The sequence below is a fragment of the Neovison vison genome, chromosome 7 (genome assembly GCF_020171115.1).
Source record: "Neovison vison isolate M4711 chromosome 7, ASM_NN_V1, whole genome shotgun sequence".
Taxonomy (NCBI): Eukaryota; Metazoa; Chordata; class Mammalia; order Carnivora; family Mustelidae; genus Neogale; species Neogale vison.
In genome coordinates, this window is record NC_058097.1 from 52,736,023 (window position 1) to 52,753,045 (window position 17,023).

At 57.7% G+C, this 17,023-nt stretch overlaps 1 protein-coding gene across 3 annotated transcripts; it reads right to left on the reverse strand.

Annotated features, from left to right (window-relative positions):
- Positions 1 to 28: 28 nt before the first annotated feature.
- NPAS1 (neuronal PAS domain protein 1) lies at positions 29 to 16,792 on the reverse strand. Of its 3 annotated transcripts, none has more exons than XM_044257041.1 (12): positions 16,666 to 16,792; positions 15,379 to 15,561; positions 14,726 to 14,961; positions 7,004 to 7,077; positions 6,677 to 6,766; positions 4,886 to 5,057; positions 3,365 to 3,480; positions 2,985 to 3,142; positions 2,423 to 2,529; positions 1,962 to 2,109; positions 1,148 to 1,242; positions 29 to 617 (listed from the first exon to the last, which is right to left on the reverse strand). In XM_044257041.1, exons 2-12 carry the CDS (start codon positions 15,498 to 15,500, stop codon positions 154 to 156), a joined length of 1,782 nt encoding a protein of 593 aa, XP_044112976.1. In that variant the 5' UTR covers positions 15,501 to 15,561; positions 16,666 to 16,792; the 3' UTR covers positions 29 to 153. The 3 variants fall into 3 exon arrangements, with proteins under 3 accessions (XP_044112976.1, XP_044112974.1, XP_044112975.1); XM_044257039.1 differs by having other exon boundaries at positions 15,379 to 15,619; XM_044257040.1 differs by having other exon boundaries at positions 15,379 to 15,622.
- Between the last annotated feature and the right edge of the window lie 231 nt (positions 16,793 to 17,023).

Sequence of the window (17,023 nt, forward strand, 5' to 3'; positions counted from 1 at the left end):
AGGGGCCCCGAGGCCCCGGAGACAGAGCCACAGAGCGGGAGAAGGTGTTTAATTTTCCAGGCCCACCAACTGGGCTGAGCTCAGCCTTCTGGCGGTGCCCTCTGGGCCCCATCTGTCCCTCAGGGTCTGGCTCTGTACGCAGCCCTCCAGTCCTCAGTCCCCCTTCCGCTGCACCCGGGTCCCGGTGGTCCCCGGGTAGGACAGGCCCAGGGTGGGGTAGAAGGCCTCGGGGAGGGTGGGGCCCGGGGCCAACCTCTGCAGGTGCGGATACACAAGGCCCAGCTCCGCGGGCCCGTAGCGGATGGTGCCCGGTGTGCAGAGGCCCCGCACGACAGGCGGCAGGAAGCCCGCATGGAGGAGGGAAGGTGAGGGGTCCCCGGGAGGCCCTAGGCCCCAAGGCCGCACCAGGTCCTGCTTCAGCGCCCCTGCCCGGATGACAGAAGTAAACTCGGGTCGTGGCAGGGCCAGGTGGCCAGACGACTCCTCGTCCCCACTGTCCTCCGGGTCTTTAGCCTGTCCTGGGCCAGGCTCCACTTTGATGCATTTGCCCCGGCTCCGGGGGGCCTCGTCCTTGTCTAGGGGGGCAGCCTGCTTCCCTTCCCCTGGAGGCTCTGGCTCTGGAAGAGGAAGATACGAGGGAGCGGTGTGTGTGTGCCCCCAGGCCTCAGTCTTCCCATCTGTGGAATGAGCTTAGCTCAGTGGTCTAGAGCTGGGGGTCTCAGCTGGGGACATTCTGTCCCCCAGGGGGACACGTGGCATTCTGGAGACATGTGTGGTTGCCACAGCTAAAGATTGGGAGTCCTGCTAAGTACCCTACAGCTCCCAGGACAAGCCCCCAGAGCCGAGAAGGATCTGGCCCTTGATAGTAGCAGAGGGGAGATGGACAAGCGCTAGCCTAGACCCGCATTGCCCAACAGAACTTTCCTCGATGCTGTTCCCTTTCTGTGTGCTCCAATGCAGTAGCCACTGGCTGCGGGAGACTGCTGAGCCCTTGGAATGTGGTAAGGGTGACCAAGAAACTCAGGCTTTCGTCTTTAATTAAACGTAAGTCACCACACGTGGCTAGTGGCTTCCAGACTGGAAAGCTCAGGTCCCAGAGACCCCTTCCCTGGGAGCTCCCCAGGGTGAGGAGGGAGGTGGGGCTCACCTGTGGGCTCCGGCTCAGGGCTGGAGGTGTCCTCACAGGCCATGCTGGCCGGAAGCTGGAAGGCATCCAGAGGGGTCTGGCCACCCTCGGCTTGGCTGGGGACAAGACAGGTGTGGTAGAGTCCCCACCCCATGGTACTTAGGGTTCATCATTGGAACCCCAGACTCCAAGCTGGGTTCTAGCCCCTTAGCCCTGTCTGGTGAGGCCAGACCTGGGCAGCCTATGCCCCCTGCCCCTCGAATACCACCCCCTGGGTGTCCCCTGGGTACTGCGTGCCCATCTCCTCTTAGCGTCTTCCTTTCAGACGGCGCTTCTCTCAGGAGCCCCAGTCCAGGCCATCAAAGCCAGAGACAGGGGGTGTGAGCGGAAGCCATGTCCCCTCTTCCACCCGCACTGCCTGGTGTTTCCCAGACCTGTCCCATCCTCTGCCCTGGGCTCCCAGCCCCTGTTGTGTCCCGTGAAGTCCCCCACAGCAGCCAAGGAGGTCTTATCACAAACCAGATGGGACTGTGACCCTCTCCAGCCTTACACCCTGCCATGGCTCTCCAGTGCCCCAGAATCCAGTCCCTATCTTCTGCCTGGGGCTGAGGCCACTTCAAAGCTGCCGCCTCACTCCTCTCTGCCCCCTGAAAGTAAGGTCACCCCACCTCTGGGCCTTTCCTCTTACTGTCCCCCTGTCTCCTTCCTGTTTTCAAAGCCTTCTGGGTTTGTCCTCTTTGAGAAGCCCTGCCCCCTTGAAGAGGAGCACCCCCCCAAGTTGGAGAGAGATGGCAGAGTATGTGGAGGGGTCCTGAGTCCCCTGTGGGGCCCTCACCTGAGCACGTAGCTGACCCAGAGCACGTGGCGCTCCCCGGGGCTCTTGCCACTCACGGCCACGGTGGCCACAGACTGCAGCCACACGAAGCCTCCAGCCCGCTGCAGCCAACGGTAGTAACCGGTCATCACCTGCCCCTTGTCCAGCACTGGGCCCAGCCCCGGGGCCGGCGGAGGCAGTCAGAGACAGGTGGACAGGAACATGGGGCAGAAGGCGGCGGCAGGACCAGGGAGGGGGACAGTAGGGAGGAGACAAGGGCAACAGTCCAGAGGGGGAGATGGAAAAAGACCGAGTCAGGAGGACTGAGCATTAGCTGGGCACAGGGGCCTTCTGGATTTTTAAGGGGGGGGGCTCAGAGAGACAACACAGCCCCTTTCTACGTGCCCCACCTCTGAACTGTGGCTCAGGGTGCAGGGATCGGGGCACTCAGGCCAGGGGTGCTGAAGGGCAGGGGTTCTTACGGTCCAGGTGGCTCTGGCGGATCCTTGCTGCATCCTGTCCATGGACAAACTGGTAGCAGCTGCGACCCACGAGCTCCGACGGCCCCAGGTCCATGTGGTCGCTGACTCTGAGGACAGCGGGAGACAGAGGTGAGAAGGGGTCTGAGATCACGGAGGTCGAGGACAAGAGGCGGGACTGGCTCTCGAACCACCCTCGTACAAAACCAGGCTCTGGAGTGCTTTGGGCCTCAGTTTAACCCTGTGTCAAATGGGCATAATACTCCGAGCATGGGGATGACGGCCCCGTTTCATTTTCCCCTCTGCGTGGACAGTGGAGGAGAGGAGAGGCAGAGAGACAAAGTGGGTCGGGGAGGGGTGGGGCTCCGCGAAGGGGGCCTCGGGTACGCCCGCCCACCCTCGCCGCCGGCCCCGCCCCAGTCTCCTCCTAACGGTAGCTCCGCCCTCAGTTGCCCTTCCGTGCCCCCCCCACTGCCCCCCAGGCGCCCCAGCTCGGCTTTGACTGCGGCAGCCCCAGCTCTCCCGCGTGGCCCCATCCGCCCGCCTCGGCCCCCAACCCCGGTACCTGCTCTCACAAGCAAGGATGGTGAGACCCAGGCTGAGACGGAAGACGATCATATGTCCATGTAGTGGCAGCTCAGCCAGTGGGGCGGGGGGCAGCGTGTGACCCAGAGCCACGAGGCCCAGGGAGCGGGCCCGAAGGCGCCCCGTGACGTGGATGACCTGCAGGCGGCAGGCGGGGTTGGAGCAGAGACCTGGCGAGGCCCGGTGGGGGTGGGGGGGCACGGGCAGGAGGACCACAACGCGGCCACCAGGCCTGGCTGTGGCTGTCACCACAGGTGCGGGGACACAAGGACATGGCTGGCGGGAACGCGTGGGGAGGTCTCCCCAGGTGGTTGGGGGGACTCCGGCGTCAGAAGCTGGGGCCACAGAGCTCACATTCACCTTGTACCCTGAGGCCTTGACGTGCAGCCCCCTCTTGGTGAGGGTAGACTTCATGCGGATGAAGAAGGAGCGCTCCTGGACCCGGGAGAAGGGAGGCACCTCGGCCGCGCTGGCCTCTAGGGTGGGGAGTGAAGGAAGGTTAGGGGTTCTGAGGAAGAGACACGAGCCCCTCCTGCCCCCCATACACCTAGCCAGACAGGGTCATGCCCACAGCCTAATGGGTACATGGCCTCACTGAAGTCGTATACCAACCTCCCCACTGAGCTGCAGCCAGCCGGGTCTCTCTAAAGCTCAAATATAACCCTTTCCCTCCCTGCCCTGAAGCTGCCACGGCCCCCTAGGGGTAAAGCCCCGCTCCTCACCTCAGCCTAAAACTTGGGCAAGAACCGCCTCCCGCTGACAACCATCTCTAGCTACAAACTCCAGGTCTCAAGTGGGATAGCTCCTCCTCCAGGAAGCCCTCCCTGACCCCCATGCTGGGTCATGCGTGCCTCTGGGGTCTTCCACCCCAGCCCTGACCACTCTGGACCATCATTCTCAAGGGACTGGTCAGTCTTCCCCACCTGGACTGTGAGCCCAGAGGGTAGGGCTGGGGCTACTGTCATCGATGTGTCCCCAGCCCTCCCCAGCACAGAGCAGGGGCTCAGGGTATAGAAACAAGACCCACAAATACAGATTATAAATCCAGTGATAGTCTTATAACTGCTCACACCCAGACGAACCTGTTCCTGGATCTTGGGTGCAAACCTAACCCCACTCTCCAGTGGACTCCCGTGTATCACAAACATCTCCCAAGTTTGCACACGTTGCTGATAGCTCGGAGGCTTTTAGTGTTAAGCAAACCCAATATAAGCGAATCCTACTTACCAGAAAGTTCACCTCTAGTCCCCCAACATCCCAGTCCCCCAACACTCCAAAAGGAACTTTCAGGGTACTCTCCCAACACTCTCCCTCGCCAACATGGAGTGGAATTTTCCACTGGAGGAAAGGCCTGGGAGCGCAGATGCTGCAGCCAGAAGAACCTGGGCTGGAGTCCAGATTCACCACTGACAGCTGTGGGACCCTGGGGCAATGAACTTAACCTCTCTGTGCTGTGCCTCAGTTTCCACCTGTGCAAAATGAAGACTGTGATAGTTCCTGCAGGCGGGGCTGTGATTAGGAGTCAGTGAAACTATGCCCTTAAAGACACAGCACCTGTAAAGGCCAGGGAGTGTGCGCTGTTTTATTATTACCAAAGCCGAGCTCCAGGGGTCACTCACAGGCACCCATTTCCACTTGGCGGCCAGAGGGGGTCTTTCTAAAACTAAAGCCTTGGGGAGCCAGGCAAACATAGACAGCTTGGGCAAATTTTAGGGAGCCAAGACCTGTTGCCTCGGTTTGGCTTCTGATCATTTTATAAAAATTTGCTTTGCACAGCTCAAAGGAGAGCGGGTTTTGTTTAAAGAAGACATGGCTGGTTACCGTGTACCGGGTGTCCCTTGACCTACCCTCAGCCGCATTCTTGGGGGCCCTTGGAATTACCGATCTCAGGGGTGTCTGCAAGCGAGGAGGAAGACGAAGAGGAGGAAGAGGAGGGAACGGAGGGCGGGGTGGGAGGCCCGGGAGTCGGAGCCCGGAGACCCAGTTGCTCCAGCACCTCGGAGTGATCTCCGGGATGGATGTAGTCGAAGACGCTGCTACCCGTCAGCTCCACCTGTCGGCGGAAGAGGGGACCGCAGGGAGCGCGTAAGATGCGCGCGCAGTCATTTGCCCGGGCTTCAGCCTTGCGCTCTCTTGCCTGTGTGGCAGGCGCGCTTCAGGCCAGTTTTGTGTTTTATTCTTTATTTTTATTTTTTAATAAGATTTTATTCATTTATTTGACAGACAGATATCACAAGTAGGCAGAGAGGCAGAGAGGAGGAAGCAGGCTCCCCGCTGAGCAGAGAGCCCAATGTGGGGCTCAATCCCATGACCAAGCCAAAGGCCGAGGCTTTAAACCACTGAGCCACCCAGGCGCCCCAAGCCAGTTTTGTGTTTTTATTAGAATCTTTTAACCTTTACCCCCCCCTTTTTCTTTTTTCCTTTTTAACCTTTTTTAAAGGAGATACAAACTTGGGCTCTTATGCCTTCTCACTTCAAGGCCGGCGGTCATTAAGGATTTTCTGCACCTGCTTACTCTCTAGAAGCCGTGAGCCTGCTTCTCACAGCCTCCCTTTGCCCAGCTCCCACCCCACACAGTGAGCAATGGTGCCCCTAAATGAATCACACGATATCCAGCAGCGGGGGCAACGAGGATACATGCAGTGGAATGGCTTTCTAACTCAATCAGATAGACTACCATCCAGTTCACCCCCAAGTCTCCCAAAGCAGTCTCCCTTTGCTCCACACCTCTCCCAGTCCAGTCCAGTCCAGTCCAGGTCCCCATTCCCCCCACCCCGTATTCCTGCCCGAGCGTCCTCCCTGCTCTTCTGGCTTTCAGTCTCCACTCAAATACGCCTACTAAGTTACTCAGCTGACTATGCCTCCCTCCCCCAATCTGAGAAACCTCCCAGAACTCCCACTGCCCCTGGGTTTGGGCTCACACGCTTCCCTCTGTCCCTCATCCCTCCGAACTCCTGCTTATCAAACCCTTCCCTGCACCAGGTGCAAGCCTTTACTCCATTCCCCCTACCAAACCCTTCCCCTTGTCCGTATTCCTCCTCCAGGCATCTCCAATAATTCACTGAAAAAGTGCTCACAAAGGCCAAACACCAAGCACCGACTTTTCCAAATTTATCATTTGGTAAAACCTTGGTCAAAGCGATGGGAGGGTAGCAAATTGTGCTGAATGGACTGGGGAGGCCTAAGATGCCACCAGGAAGAGCCAAGCCCCCCCGGGGGTGGCGATGTGCGGTTTCTGCTTTTAGCTCTCAGTGCCAGCTGCGGGAGCCGGGGCAGAAACAGCTGGCGGAAATAAAGACAAAACACAAGCCAGTGCTCTAAAACACCACAGAAAATCTCCCACAGTTGCCAAAACCCAAGCCCTCCCAATACAATGGCTGCAAGTCTCTATAATTGTTCAGAAAAAGCAAGTTTGGGGGAAAACGGTGCATTTGGCAAAAGCTCATTGACAAACTGATCTTTCTGCTGATCGGTTTTCTTCAAACTGACTTGTTACTTTAACATAACCACCACCTCCTGGGGTTCCCACGGGGTGCACTTTGAGAACTTTGAGAACCGTGGATCCAGTTCACTTTTCAGGCGGGGATGGTGAGGCCAGGAGAAAGGGCATGCATGTACAGCAAAGGAGGGGGTAGCTGAGCCCATCCGGGCAGCCTGCCACAGGCCCCTTACCTGTGAGAGACCTAGATAAATGGAGACGGTCTCAGAGATGTAGAGGAACTTCCCTTCCTGGTTCAAGGCAAACACGAAGCCATCCAGGGACTAGAGTGGGGAGAAACAGGGAGAGGGGAGAGGAGAGCTGGGCATCTGTCTGTCCAGAGGGTAGGTGGTAAGACATTCTGAAATCTGGTTCTCCACCTAGGATGGATTAATCCTGGGCGGGAGGGCTTCCGTGGCGGTGGGAGCCCCCACCCCCATGGATGCTGGAGAAAACCGTGCTGCTCTCCGGAGGTGGCCACCAGGTGGCAGCAAGGAGCAGCAGGCAGGGCGGAGCCTCACCTGCAAGATGTGTCCTCCCAGGTGCTGCTCGAAGACTTCGGAGACCAGCGCCATGCGGCCCCTGTGGCCTGGGGCTGAGGACAGAGGGAGGGGTGAGGCCGGGGCCGTTGGTATTCGAGCCAGTCTACAGATCTGCTTCTCCCCAGTCCTGGAGCTGTCTTGGGGGCAGGTCGGGGAGAAACTTGGGCTTGTGGGGAGGGGTGGAAGAGGTGGGAGCAGGCTGAGAGCCAGAGGCAGAGAGAGGTCAGAGGACGCAGGGAGCCCTCCATCCGCCCATTCATTCTGAAAGTCTCCCTGAGCCCCAGCTGCACAGCCGCCCCTGTGCTGGTGACAGGGAGGAGTCCAGGAGGGCCTGCCCCTCCCCTCATGAAGAGCACACAACACGCAACATGCAAGAAACTAACAAATAATTATCACCCGTGCCGGTGCCTTGAAGGATTGAGAAGGTGGTGTGAAGTGAGGGCTGTTGAGGGAGGGGGTAGAGACTAGAGACGACAGAAAGACAGAGAGACATTAGTCCAGAGAGCCAGAGAAAGAGAGCCAGAGAAAAAGAAACAGATATTGAGAGACAAAGACACCAGACAGACAAGCAGATGGACAGAGAGACATACAGAGGGATATAAAGGAATACAGAAAGAGAAAAGGACATTGCAACTCAGCAGAAAAAGGACAAGCAGGTTTGGGTGCCCGGCTGGCTAAGCCAGTGGACCAGGTGGCTCTTGATTTTGGGATCATGAGTTTGAGCACTGCATAGGGTGCAGAGATTACCTAAGAATAATTTTTTGGTAAAAGTTTTATTTAGGAGTGGCAGAGGGAGAGGGAGAAGCAGACTCCCCACTGATCAGAGAAGCCTGATTCGGGGCTTGATCCCAGGACCCTGAGACCATGACCTGAAGGTAGATGCCCAACTGACTGAGCCATCCAGGTGCCCCAAGAATAAAATCTTCAAAAACAAACAAACAAACAAACCCCTAAACCCCAATGAGATGTCATTTCACACCCCACTAGGAAGGCTAGAATTCGAAAAGAAATGGTGGGATGTGGAGAGATCAGAATCCCTGTGCGTTGCTGGTGAGAGTGGAAAATAAGGCAGACGCTCTGCGAAACAGGATGGAGGTTCCTCAATAAGCCACACATGGGTGGCACCTGGGGGGGCTCAGTCAATGAAGCGTCTGCCTTTGGTTCAGGTCATGATCTCAGGGTCCTGGGTTTGAGTTCTTCATCGGGCTCCTTGTTCAGCAGGGAGTCGGCTTCTCCCTTTCCCTCTGCCCCTTGCCCATTCTTGCTCTCTCTCTCTCTTTCTAGTGCTTGCTCTCAAATAAATGAATAAAATCTTAAAAAAAAAAAAAGTCACACACACAGTCCCCTGCCACACAACCCAGCAATTCCACTCCTAGGTATAGACTCCCAAAGAACTGGGAACAAGCGTTGTAACAAATATTCCTTCCCAGATGTTCACAGCAGCACCATTCCTAACAGCCAAAAGGTGGAAACGCCTCAACAGTCCATTTATGGCTGGACAGATAGATAAAATGTGCTGTATTCATACAGTGGAATATTATTCTCAGCCAGGAAAATGAAGGATGCGGGAAATGCGGGCTCTAATACAGATGGACTCTTACAACGTCATGATGGGGGCACCCGCCAGGCTCAGTCGGTGGAGTGTGAGACTCTTGATCTCGGGGCATGAGTTTGAGTTCCACATCGGGTATGGAACCTACTTTATTTTTTTTTAATTATTTATTTTTTTGGGCACCTACTTTTTTTTTTTTTTAAGATTTTATTTGTTTATTTGACAGAGAGATCACAAGCAGGCAGAGAGGCAGCAGAGAGAGAGGAGGAAGCAGGCTCCCTGCTGAGCAGAGAGCCCAACACGGGGCTCCATCCCAGGACCCTGAGATCACGACTGAGCCACCCAGGTGCCCCTTTGGCGCCTACTTTTAAAAAATGTGAAAACATTACACAAGAGGCCACACACTGTGTGATACCGTATCTATGAATTGTCCGGAACAGGCAAATCCACAGGGACAGAAAGCAGACTGGTGGTTGGGGGCAGGGGTCATGGTGGCAGGAGGGAGTGGGGATGGGGAGAATCTGCTAATGTGGGGGGGGTGTTTTTTTTGGAGGGGGAAATGAAAATGTTTTGGAACTAGATCGAATGGGGGCTGCACAGCCCTGTGACTGTACTGAGTACTGCTGAATTGTGCACTTTATTTTTAATTTTAATTTTTTTAAATTTAAGTAGGCTCCACACTGGGAGCCTTGATCTCACATCCCTGAGAACAAGACCTGAGCAAGAGTCGAACGCATAACCTACTGAGCCACCCAGGCACCCCCTGTACACTTTTTTTTTAATTTATTTTTTAAAAAGATTTTATTTATTTATTTGACAGAGATCACAAGTAGGCGGAGAGGCAGGCAGAGAGAGATGGAGAAGCAGGCTTCCCACTGAGCAGAGAGCCTCATACAGGGCTTGATCCCAGGACTCTGGGATCATGACCTGAGCTGAAGGCAGAGGCTTTAACCCACTGAGCCACCCAGGCGCCCCCACCCCGTACACTTTTAAATGGTGAATTCCATGTTATATAAACTTTACCTCAATTTTTTTTTTTTTTAGTATTTATTTGTGTGTGTGTGTGTGTGAGAGAGAGAGAGAGAGAGAGAGAGAGTACAAGCATGGGGAGCAGCAGGCAGGGAAAGAAGGCTCTCTGTTGAGCAAGGAGCCCGATCAGGGACTTGATCTCAGGATCCCAGGATCATGACCTGAGCGGAAGGCAGGAGCTTAACTGACTGAGCCACCCAGGCGCCCTACATCCAACTGCTGATTTCGGCTCAGGTCATGATCTCAGGGTCATGAGATTGAGTCCTGCGTGGGGCTCCGAGCTCAGAGGGCAATCTGCTTGAGATTCTCTCTTTCCCTCTCCCTCTGCTCCTCCCCCCTCCTCTCTCTCAAATAAATAAATCTTTTTTTAAAAAGATTTTTATTTATTTATTTATTTGACAGAGAGAGAGAGAGATTGAGAGATCACAGGCAGGCAGAGAGAAAGGGGGAAGCAGGCTCCCCGCTGAGCAGAGCCCGATGCAGGGTTCGATTCCAGGACCCTGAGATCATGACCTGAGCCAAAGGCAGAGGCTTAACCCACTGAGCCACCCAGGCGACCCTCAAATTAATAAATATTTTAAAAGAGATAGGGACGGACATGTGGTCACAGAGAAATTCAGACAGAGACAGAAGAAGACTGAGAGACACAAAGAGATGGAGAGAACAGAAAGGAGATGCCCAGAGAGACATACAGAGAAAGAGAGTGACATGGCAAATGAGACCGCCCGTTCCCACTGGGGAGCCTCTCCCTGATCCTGCAGAGAACCACCTCCCAAGGGGCCCTATGTCCAGACTGGGGAGCCAGGGGACTCAGTGACCTTGAAGGTCACCAGGTCTGGTGCCAAGGGTCCAGGTCTGGGACCAAGCCCCAGGGAAGGCCCTCCCTGGCTGTGTGCCCTGGGACCAGTCCCTTTGCCTCTCTGTGCCTCAGTTTCCTCCTCTGTCAAGTGGCTTTGCCAAGAGCGCTAACTTCATGGGTGGCTGAGCATTCAGTCAGCTTAAGGAACAGAAAGGAGCCCCGCCCCCTCCTGGCACAGGGCAGGTGCTCCCAGACGCAGAGCCGGGATTAGTATTAATAGTGTGATTACTATTGTTATTTCCAGACCATCAAAACACCAGGCAGTCAAAGCCTGCCCCCCCCCTCCGCCGCCCCTCGGGACTCGGCCCCCAGCCCCGCCCCCAGCCCCCCAATGGCTTGGCCACGCCTCCTTCTCCCAGAAGCACCTCCCGCTGTTTGCACCCTTTTCCCACCCCTGGCTGGAGCTTCAGGAACAATAAATGGGGGGAGTGATGGGGACCCCTCCCCCGAGTTGCAGCTCGAACCAGCGAACCAGCCGGGTGACAGGCAGGAACAATGCCGCCTGCTAATTGTCGCAATTTTCCCCTGTCATTTCTGCTAATTCCTTCATTTTCCCGCTCACAGGATCAGCCCAGGTCAGACTGAACGGCTGCAATTAACAGCCTTAATGGGCACGTCGGACGGGGGTGCACAGAGGGAGGGCTTGCTGTTCCCCCGTTGGGACGGGAGCTTTGGGGTCGGTCCCCATCACTGGCTGATGCATCTTATCATCCCCCAGCCTCCTCCTCCCCAAACCCAACTCCCCAGACTCCTCCCCCTGCATTCCCGCCTCTCCCAGCAAATGCCTCAACTCCTCTGTCCCCCAAATTCCCCACGTGGGTCTCTACTGCTCCCAGATCTGTCCCCTCCTCACATCCAAAGCCCCAACCATCACTCACTCATTCAACAAACATTTCCTGCCTTTCTCACTGCAGCCTAACTGCTGGAGAAGAAAATTGTTGCAGTTGTCATCACAGAGCGGGGACTGAGGGGACATGGGGAGAAGGCTGCCCCCAGGTCTTGGGGATCCAGTCACCTCCTACTCTCAACTGGCCGGAGAGAGAGTTTTGCTCTCTGGGGAGGGGTAAACTTGGCTCCCTGGGAGCAGGCCTCTGCATGCACCTCCTCACTGGGCTCCCTACTTCTACCTTCACACCTGCCACCTCTGTCACCTCCAGCTCCCATCCCACTTGGAGTAACAGCCAAAGTCCCCACCAAGGCCCATGAGACCCTGCAGGACCTGGTCCCTGCTGTCTACCTCCTGCCTCACCTATTCCTCTCTGCCTTATTGTGGCCTGCACCCAGCAACCTGATTCTGCCTGCCTCAGGGCCTTTGCACTTATTCCCTTAGCCAAGACTGCTTTTCTTCCAGCTTTTCTCAAGAATAGCTTCCTTACCTCCTTCCAGTTCAAAGGTCCCTTCCTCAGATAGCTGTGCCTGATCTGAGAATGAAAATGTCAACCCTCTTCCCCTCACTCTGTTCCAGAGACACACAACAAATACTTCCCAAGCTCGTACTGTGCCCCCAGACAGTGTTCTAGGCTCAGGGAACAAGGTGTCAAGGGGAAGAGACACAATGAACAAGAGAAAGAAGAAATGGTATCAGATGACAATAGGTGCTCTGGAAAGAAATAAGGCAGGAAAGGGAGACAGGGAGCGCTGGTGGGGTGGGGGGAGGCCTTCCTCAAAAGCTGATGTTTGGAGGGAAGGGAGTTCCTGCAAGAGAGCACAAGTGCAAAGGCCCTGAGGTAGGAATGTTTTTCTGAAGAACAGCAAGGAAGCCTCTGTGTGTGTGTGTGTGTGTGTGTGTCCAGGGGTGGGAGGGAGTGGAAGAGCTGAGAGGGGTAGAAAAATGAGATCAGAGAGGTGGGGGGCAGTGGGCCTCCCATGAAGGATCTGTAGGCCCACCCCTGAGGTCAGGGACTTTGTCCTGTCCCCGAGGGTGTCACTAGAACAGGGCCTGGCAGGGGGAAGGTGCTCTGTGGGTGTTGAATGAATGAATGCTGACCACTGACACAAGATCCAGGCTATCTCCTCCCTGCACTTGGAGGTCCCTGGCTAGCCTTCAACATCATTGTGCTGTTTCACCCACAGCCGACTGAGGCCCAGAGACTGGGACCTTCAAGCTCCCCAGAGACCTATGAACAGGCCAAGTCTGGAGGCTGAGAGGGTGCTCTCTGAAGCCAGTCTGAATCTCAGCTGGGCCCAGCTTGGCTGACAAGACCCTGGGCAAAGAGCTTCAGCTCCTGGGGCTCAGTTTTCCACTTCTGTAAAATGGGAATCAACACTGCTTTTTCCTCCTGATGTTTTTTTTGCGAGGCTTAAGGACGTTTTGTGGTTTTTTTTTTCCACATTATTTGTATATACTGCTCAACACAGTCTGACATGGATTGGCTATTTTGGTATAAATAAGGAGGAGAGGGCAGCACCTGGCCCTTCAGAGTGTGGGAGGCATCCTGCTTTGCTCTGACTAGCTAAGATGCTGTCCTCAGTTTCCCCCCAGGGGCGACTAAGGAAGTAGGCACTTGACCTCTTGCTGGAGACCATGCAAAGCAGGAAACGCCTCCAAATTCCTACTTCTGGGGCTACAGGAGGGAGTCCATACAGTACCTCCAACACATACTGTCCTGGACAGTATGTGTTGGTATCCCCTGGGTAGGGGGCCCCCCCAGGGAGTAGGGGCTGGGGGCCCCCGTGAAGTCCACGGTCTGGCCCTTCAGGGCAGTGTCCTCAGCAGGCTCCGGTTCCCTTCAAGGGCCCAGCCAGGCAGTGGTGGTGGGGGTAGCTGGCCGCCGCCGAGGGGCTCTCTCGGCACCCCCTCCCTTCCTTTCTCTCCCCGCGTTCGGGACAATAGACAAGATGTTTATCCCCCGCCGGTGCACGTGTTGTTCGCAGTAATGACAGTAATCAGCGGCCCTAATGCCGCATTCTCTCGGCGCCAGTCAATTCGCCTAATTACCGCCTGGGAAGCCGGATTATTTAAATTTAAATGGTGATTTATTGCGAGCTTAATCAATGCTATTTTCTCTCCCCCCACCTCCTCCCCTGGGACTGGGGCAGGAGGGGAATTGGAGCCCCTCCAACCTCACCCTAAGGACAACGGTCCCCTCTGGGGGGACTGTAGCCTGTGGTGCCCCTGCCCTGTCACCTGCGACCTCGGATTAACACAATTCACGGTCTTCTCATCGTTGAGAGAAGCAATAATACGTCAAACAGAAGTAGTAACAGTAACATAACACTCCTGTGCATCTATCAACGATAAAGTTGAATTATAATAAAAGGAGCTAGCTCTCTGTGTCTGTGTTTTACCTATCCTGTATTTTTACATAATGTCTATTTCATTTCTGGGTTTATCTCATTACCGGGTCTTGGCTACTAGGGTGTCAGCCTGTCGGGTGTGTGTGTGTGTGTGTGTGTGTGTGTGTGTTTGAATCAAGTCTGTTTTCTGCTGGATCCTGACTGCTCAGAGCAGCAGCGGGCACACAGTAGCTGTTTAATAAACCACAGGCCCCAGCAATTCTGCAAGGTCACCCCTGACCCTAAGAAGTCACTAAGTATTGACTGCACCTGGATCTTTACACGCATTACCTCGTTGATTTTCATCTCAGCCCTCTGGGTATGCTTGTGGACTTTCATCAGGATTCCCATTTTAGGAGGCACAGAGAGGTCAGGCGGCCTGCCCCGGGTCACAACGCTTGGGGGGGGGTGTGTGGCCGAGTAGGGACGGGACCCAGGAGTCTTTCCGAAGTTCTCCATCTTACCTGCCCCCTTATACTGTCTCCCTCCTGCTTTCCCAAACTGGGAATTCAAACTTCAGGGTCCTTGGGCTCCCTCCTAGGGTCCCTCAAGTTTGAGTGAGGGGGTTTCTTGCCCAGGAGTGGATGGGGAGGCCCAGGCGGCCCCCCCCAACCCCGTCTGGCCCATGGAGTTGCGGACCTTCTCTGTGTTAATAACGATTTATCTCCCCTAATAAAAATAACGATATTGGCTAGTGGTCGGATCTCTGGTGTTCCCGGGGTGGGGGGTGGAGGGCGGAGTTGCTTAGTTGGGCCAGAATGCATGAAATCACCCCTACCTCGTGTGCCCGCTTTACAGATGAACAGACTGAGGCTTGGAGACTATCAGTCTCCGGGTTCGGGCACGCAAAATGTCTGGCTGACTCCCAACCCGGTGCTCCCTCTCAGCCAAGAAACTAGGTAAGGGCGGGCGGGCACCTCACAGTCCCGCGGTCTGGCCTTAGCTAGGGCCCTGGGACCCCCGCCCCCCGCGCATGCGCACTCACCGAGGCCGGCCGGGGGCCCTGCCGCCCGCAGTCCCCAGGGCGGCGCCCCGAGGGCGGCGAAGCGGCGCAGGCGGAGGTAGGTGACGCTGAGGCGCACGATGGACGCCTTGTCCAGCTGGCTCGAGATGGCTCCGGGCAGCGGGAGCAGCTTGGCCAGCTCGAAGAACTCCAGGTTCTCCTTTCCGCGCCGCGAGCGCGCCGCGTTCCGAGACTTTTCCTTGCGCTGCGCCTGCAGGCTGGGCGGGCGGCGCGGAGGGGGCGTCAGCCGGACCGCGCGGCTCAGGGGGCCGCGGCCTCGGGGAGCCCCGCCCTCGGGGCCTCGGAACCGGGCTGGACGTGAGAAGTGGGTTCGACATTGGAGATGGGGTTAGAACCTGAGTGTGAATTCTGCACCCGGCCTTGGGGACAGAACCTGGGGTGTAAATAAATTCTGGAGGGAAGGAGCTGGAAGAGGGGAGAAATTAAATGTTGGGTATGAACTCAGGAAGGGCGGTGGGAACGGAACGCGGTGGGGGCTGTTTGTAGAACAAAGGTTGAGCTGCTCTGGGTACGAAATTCGAGCTCCAGAGGGCGGGGCTGCAAGCTGAGTGTGAATTCTCCCAGGACGCCCTTGGGGGCGGGGCCACGGTCCGAGGGGGCGGGGCTTTGCTCACCAGGGTCCCGGCTGGGCCTTGACCACCAGCCCAGGCAGAAAGTCCCACGGGACGCTGCGGCCGCGACCTCCCCCGCACTTGACCTCGCCTCCGCTGCCACTGCTGGGGTAGGGGGCCGCCATCTCCGCGGGGGCGGGCTCAGGCGGGCCCAGAGCAGCCTGCGGGACTCGAGACCCGCGTCTCCTGCCGCGGAAAGGAGCCAGAGGCAGCGCTCGGTGCCCGAGGGGGGCCCCCAGGAGACCTGCTAGGGAAACTGAGGTCCGTGCGGGGTTCGGGGTCCCCCCAAGGAGCTGGGGCTGGATGGTGCCTCAGTTTCGCCTCCCCGGAGGCCCCAGGACGGATCCCGCTGTTCTCACCCTGCCCGGCCCCAGGCGAAGCTCGGGGCGAAGACGTGCCCCGCCGCTGCCGCCGCCGCCGCCTCCCCCGCGCCGCCCGCCAGCGCGGCCGCCTCACGCCCGCGCCGGGCCGGCTCCCGCATACCAATAGGCGCACGCGGCGCGCATACGGATCCGACCGGCCCGCGCTCTGCGTGCCAAGCATGCCCAAGCCAGGCGGGCGGGGGGCAGGCGCCTCGCCGGGGCCCAGGCGCGCCCGGCTCCTGCCCCCAGAGCCCTCTGTCCCTGGGATCCGCTCCCCTAGTCCATCCCAGGAGTCCATGTGCCCGCATCCGCGGTGCGCCCATTTCCCTGGCTAGGCTAAGGAGGTAAGGGGGCAAAGGGCAGGGACCCCACCCCCATGCCCTGCCCAGGGACCACCACCCCCCGCCCTTGGGGTGTGGCCATGTGTCCCGGCTGCCAAATATCCGCAATCACAACTTCCTTCGCGAAGACCCGGGCGTGCAAGCCACAGCCCCCGACGCAGTGGCCAGAGCATCAGCCAGAGGACGCCCGCAGGATGGACCCGACACTCGCGGCCCAGGTGTTCTGGTATTCAGATCCTCCAGAAGCAGGAACGTGTTCAGTTAGGTCTTCATCCCTCCGGGACTAGGCGTTAAGGATATCCTCTCCCCCCGCCCGCCCCCCTTAACCAGGCCGCCCCCAAGCCTCTCCAACCAGGTGTCCAGATGCCCTAGACCTCGGTGCCCAGGTACCCAGCCCCCTATATCTCCGGGATCCAAACATCCGTGTCCCCCTTCCCCCAACCTCAGGCTACCCGCGTCCCGCTACCCTAGCCCCCCCCCCCGCACACTGGAGTTCGGCCCCCTGTTTCTTCAGGACCCAGTAGTTCCAGGATCCCTCCTGCCTGCCTCCCGGCGTCCCCTCCCCGCAGGACCCACAGCGCCCTTACCTGGCCGCGGGGCAGGCTCCGGGCGCGGCGTAGGGCCGGCCGGGCGGCGCAGAGGGGTGGCCCCATAGACCCCGGGGCAGGCCGGGCTCTGCGGGGCGCGCGGGTTGTGGCGGCAGGTTCTCCGCGCCCACCGCGGCCTCGCAGACTTGGGAGACGCGCGGACCGCGCCGGCAGACGGGGGCGGTGTCTGCGGAGCCCCGCCCACCCAGTCTCCGCCCCCTCGGGCCAGCCCCGCGCCTGCCTCTCTGCCTTTGCGGGTTCCCAGCGAGGGACTCCTGAGCTGCCCCGCTGTCCGAGTCCTCTCCCCTGGCGACAGCTTCGGGGGGTCCCACCCCCCCACCAGAATGAGCCTCGGAGC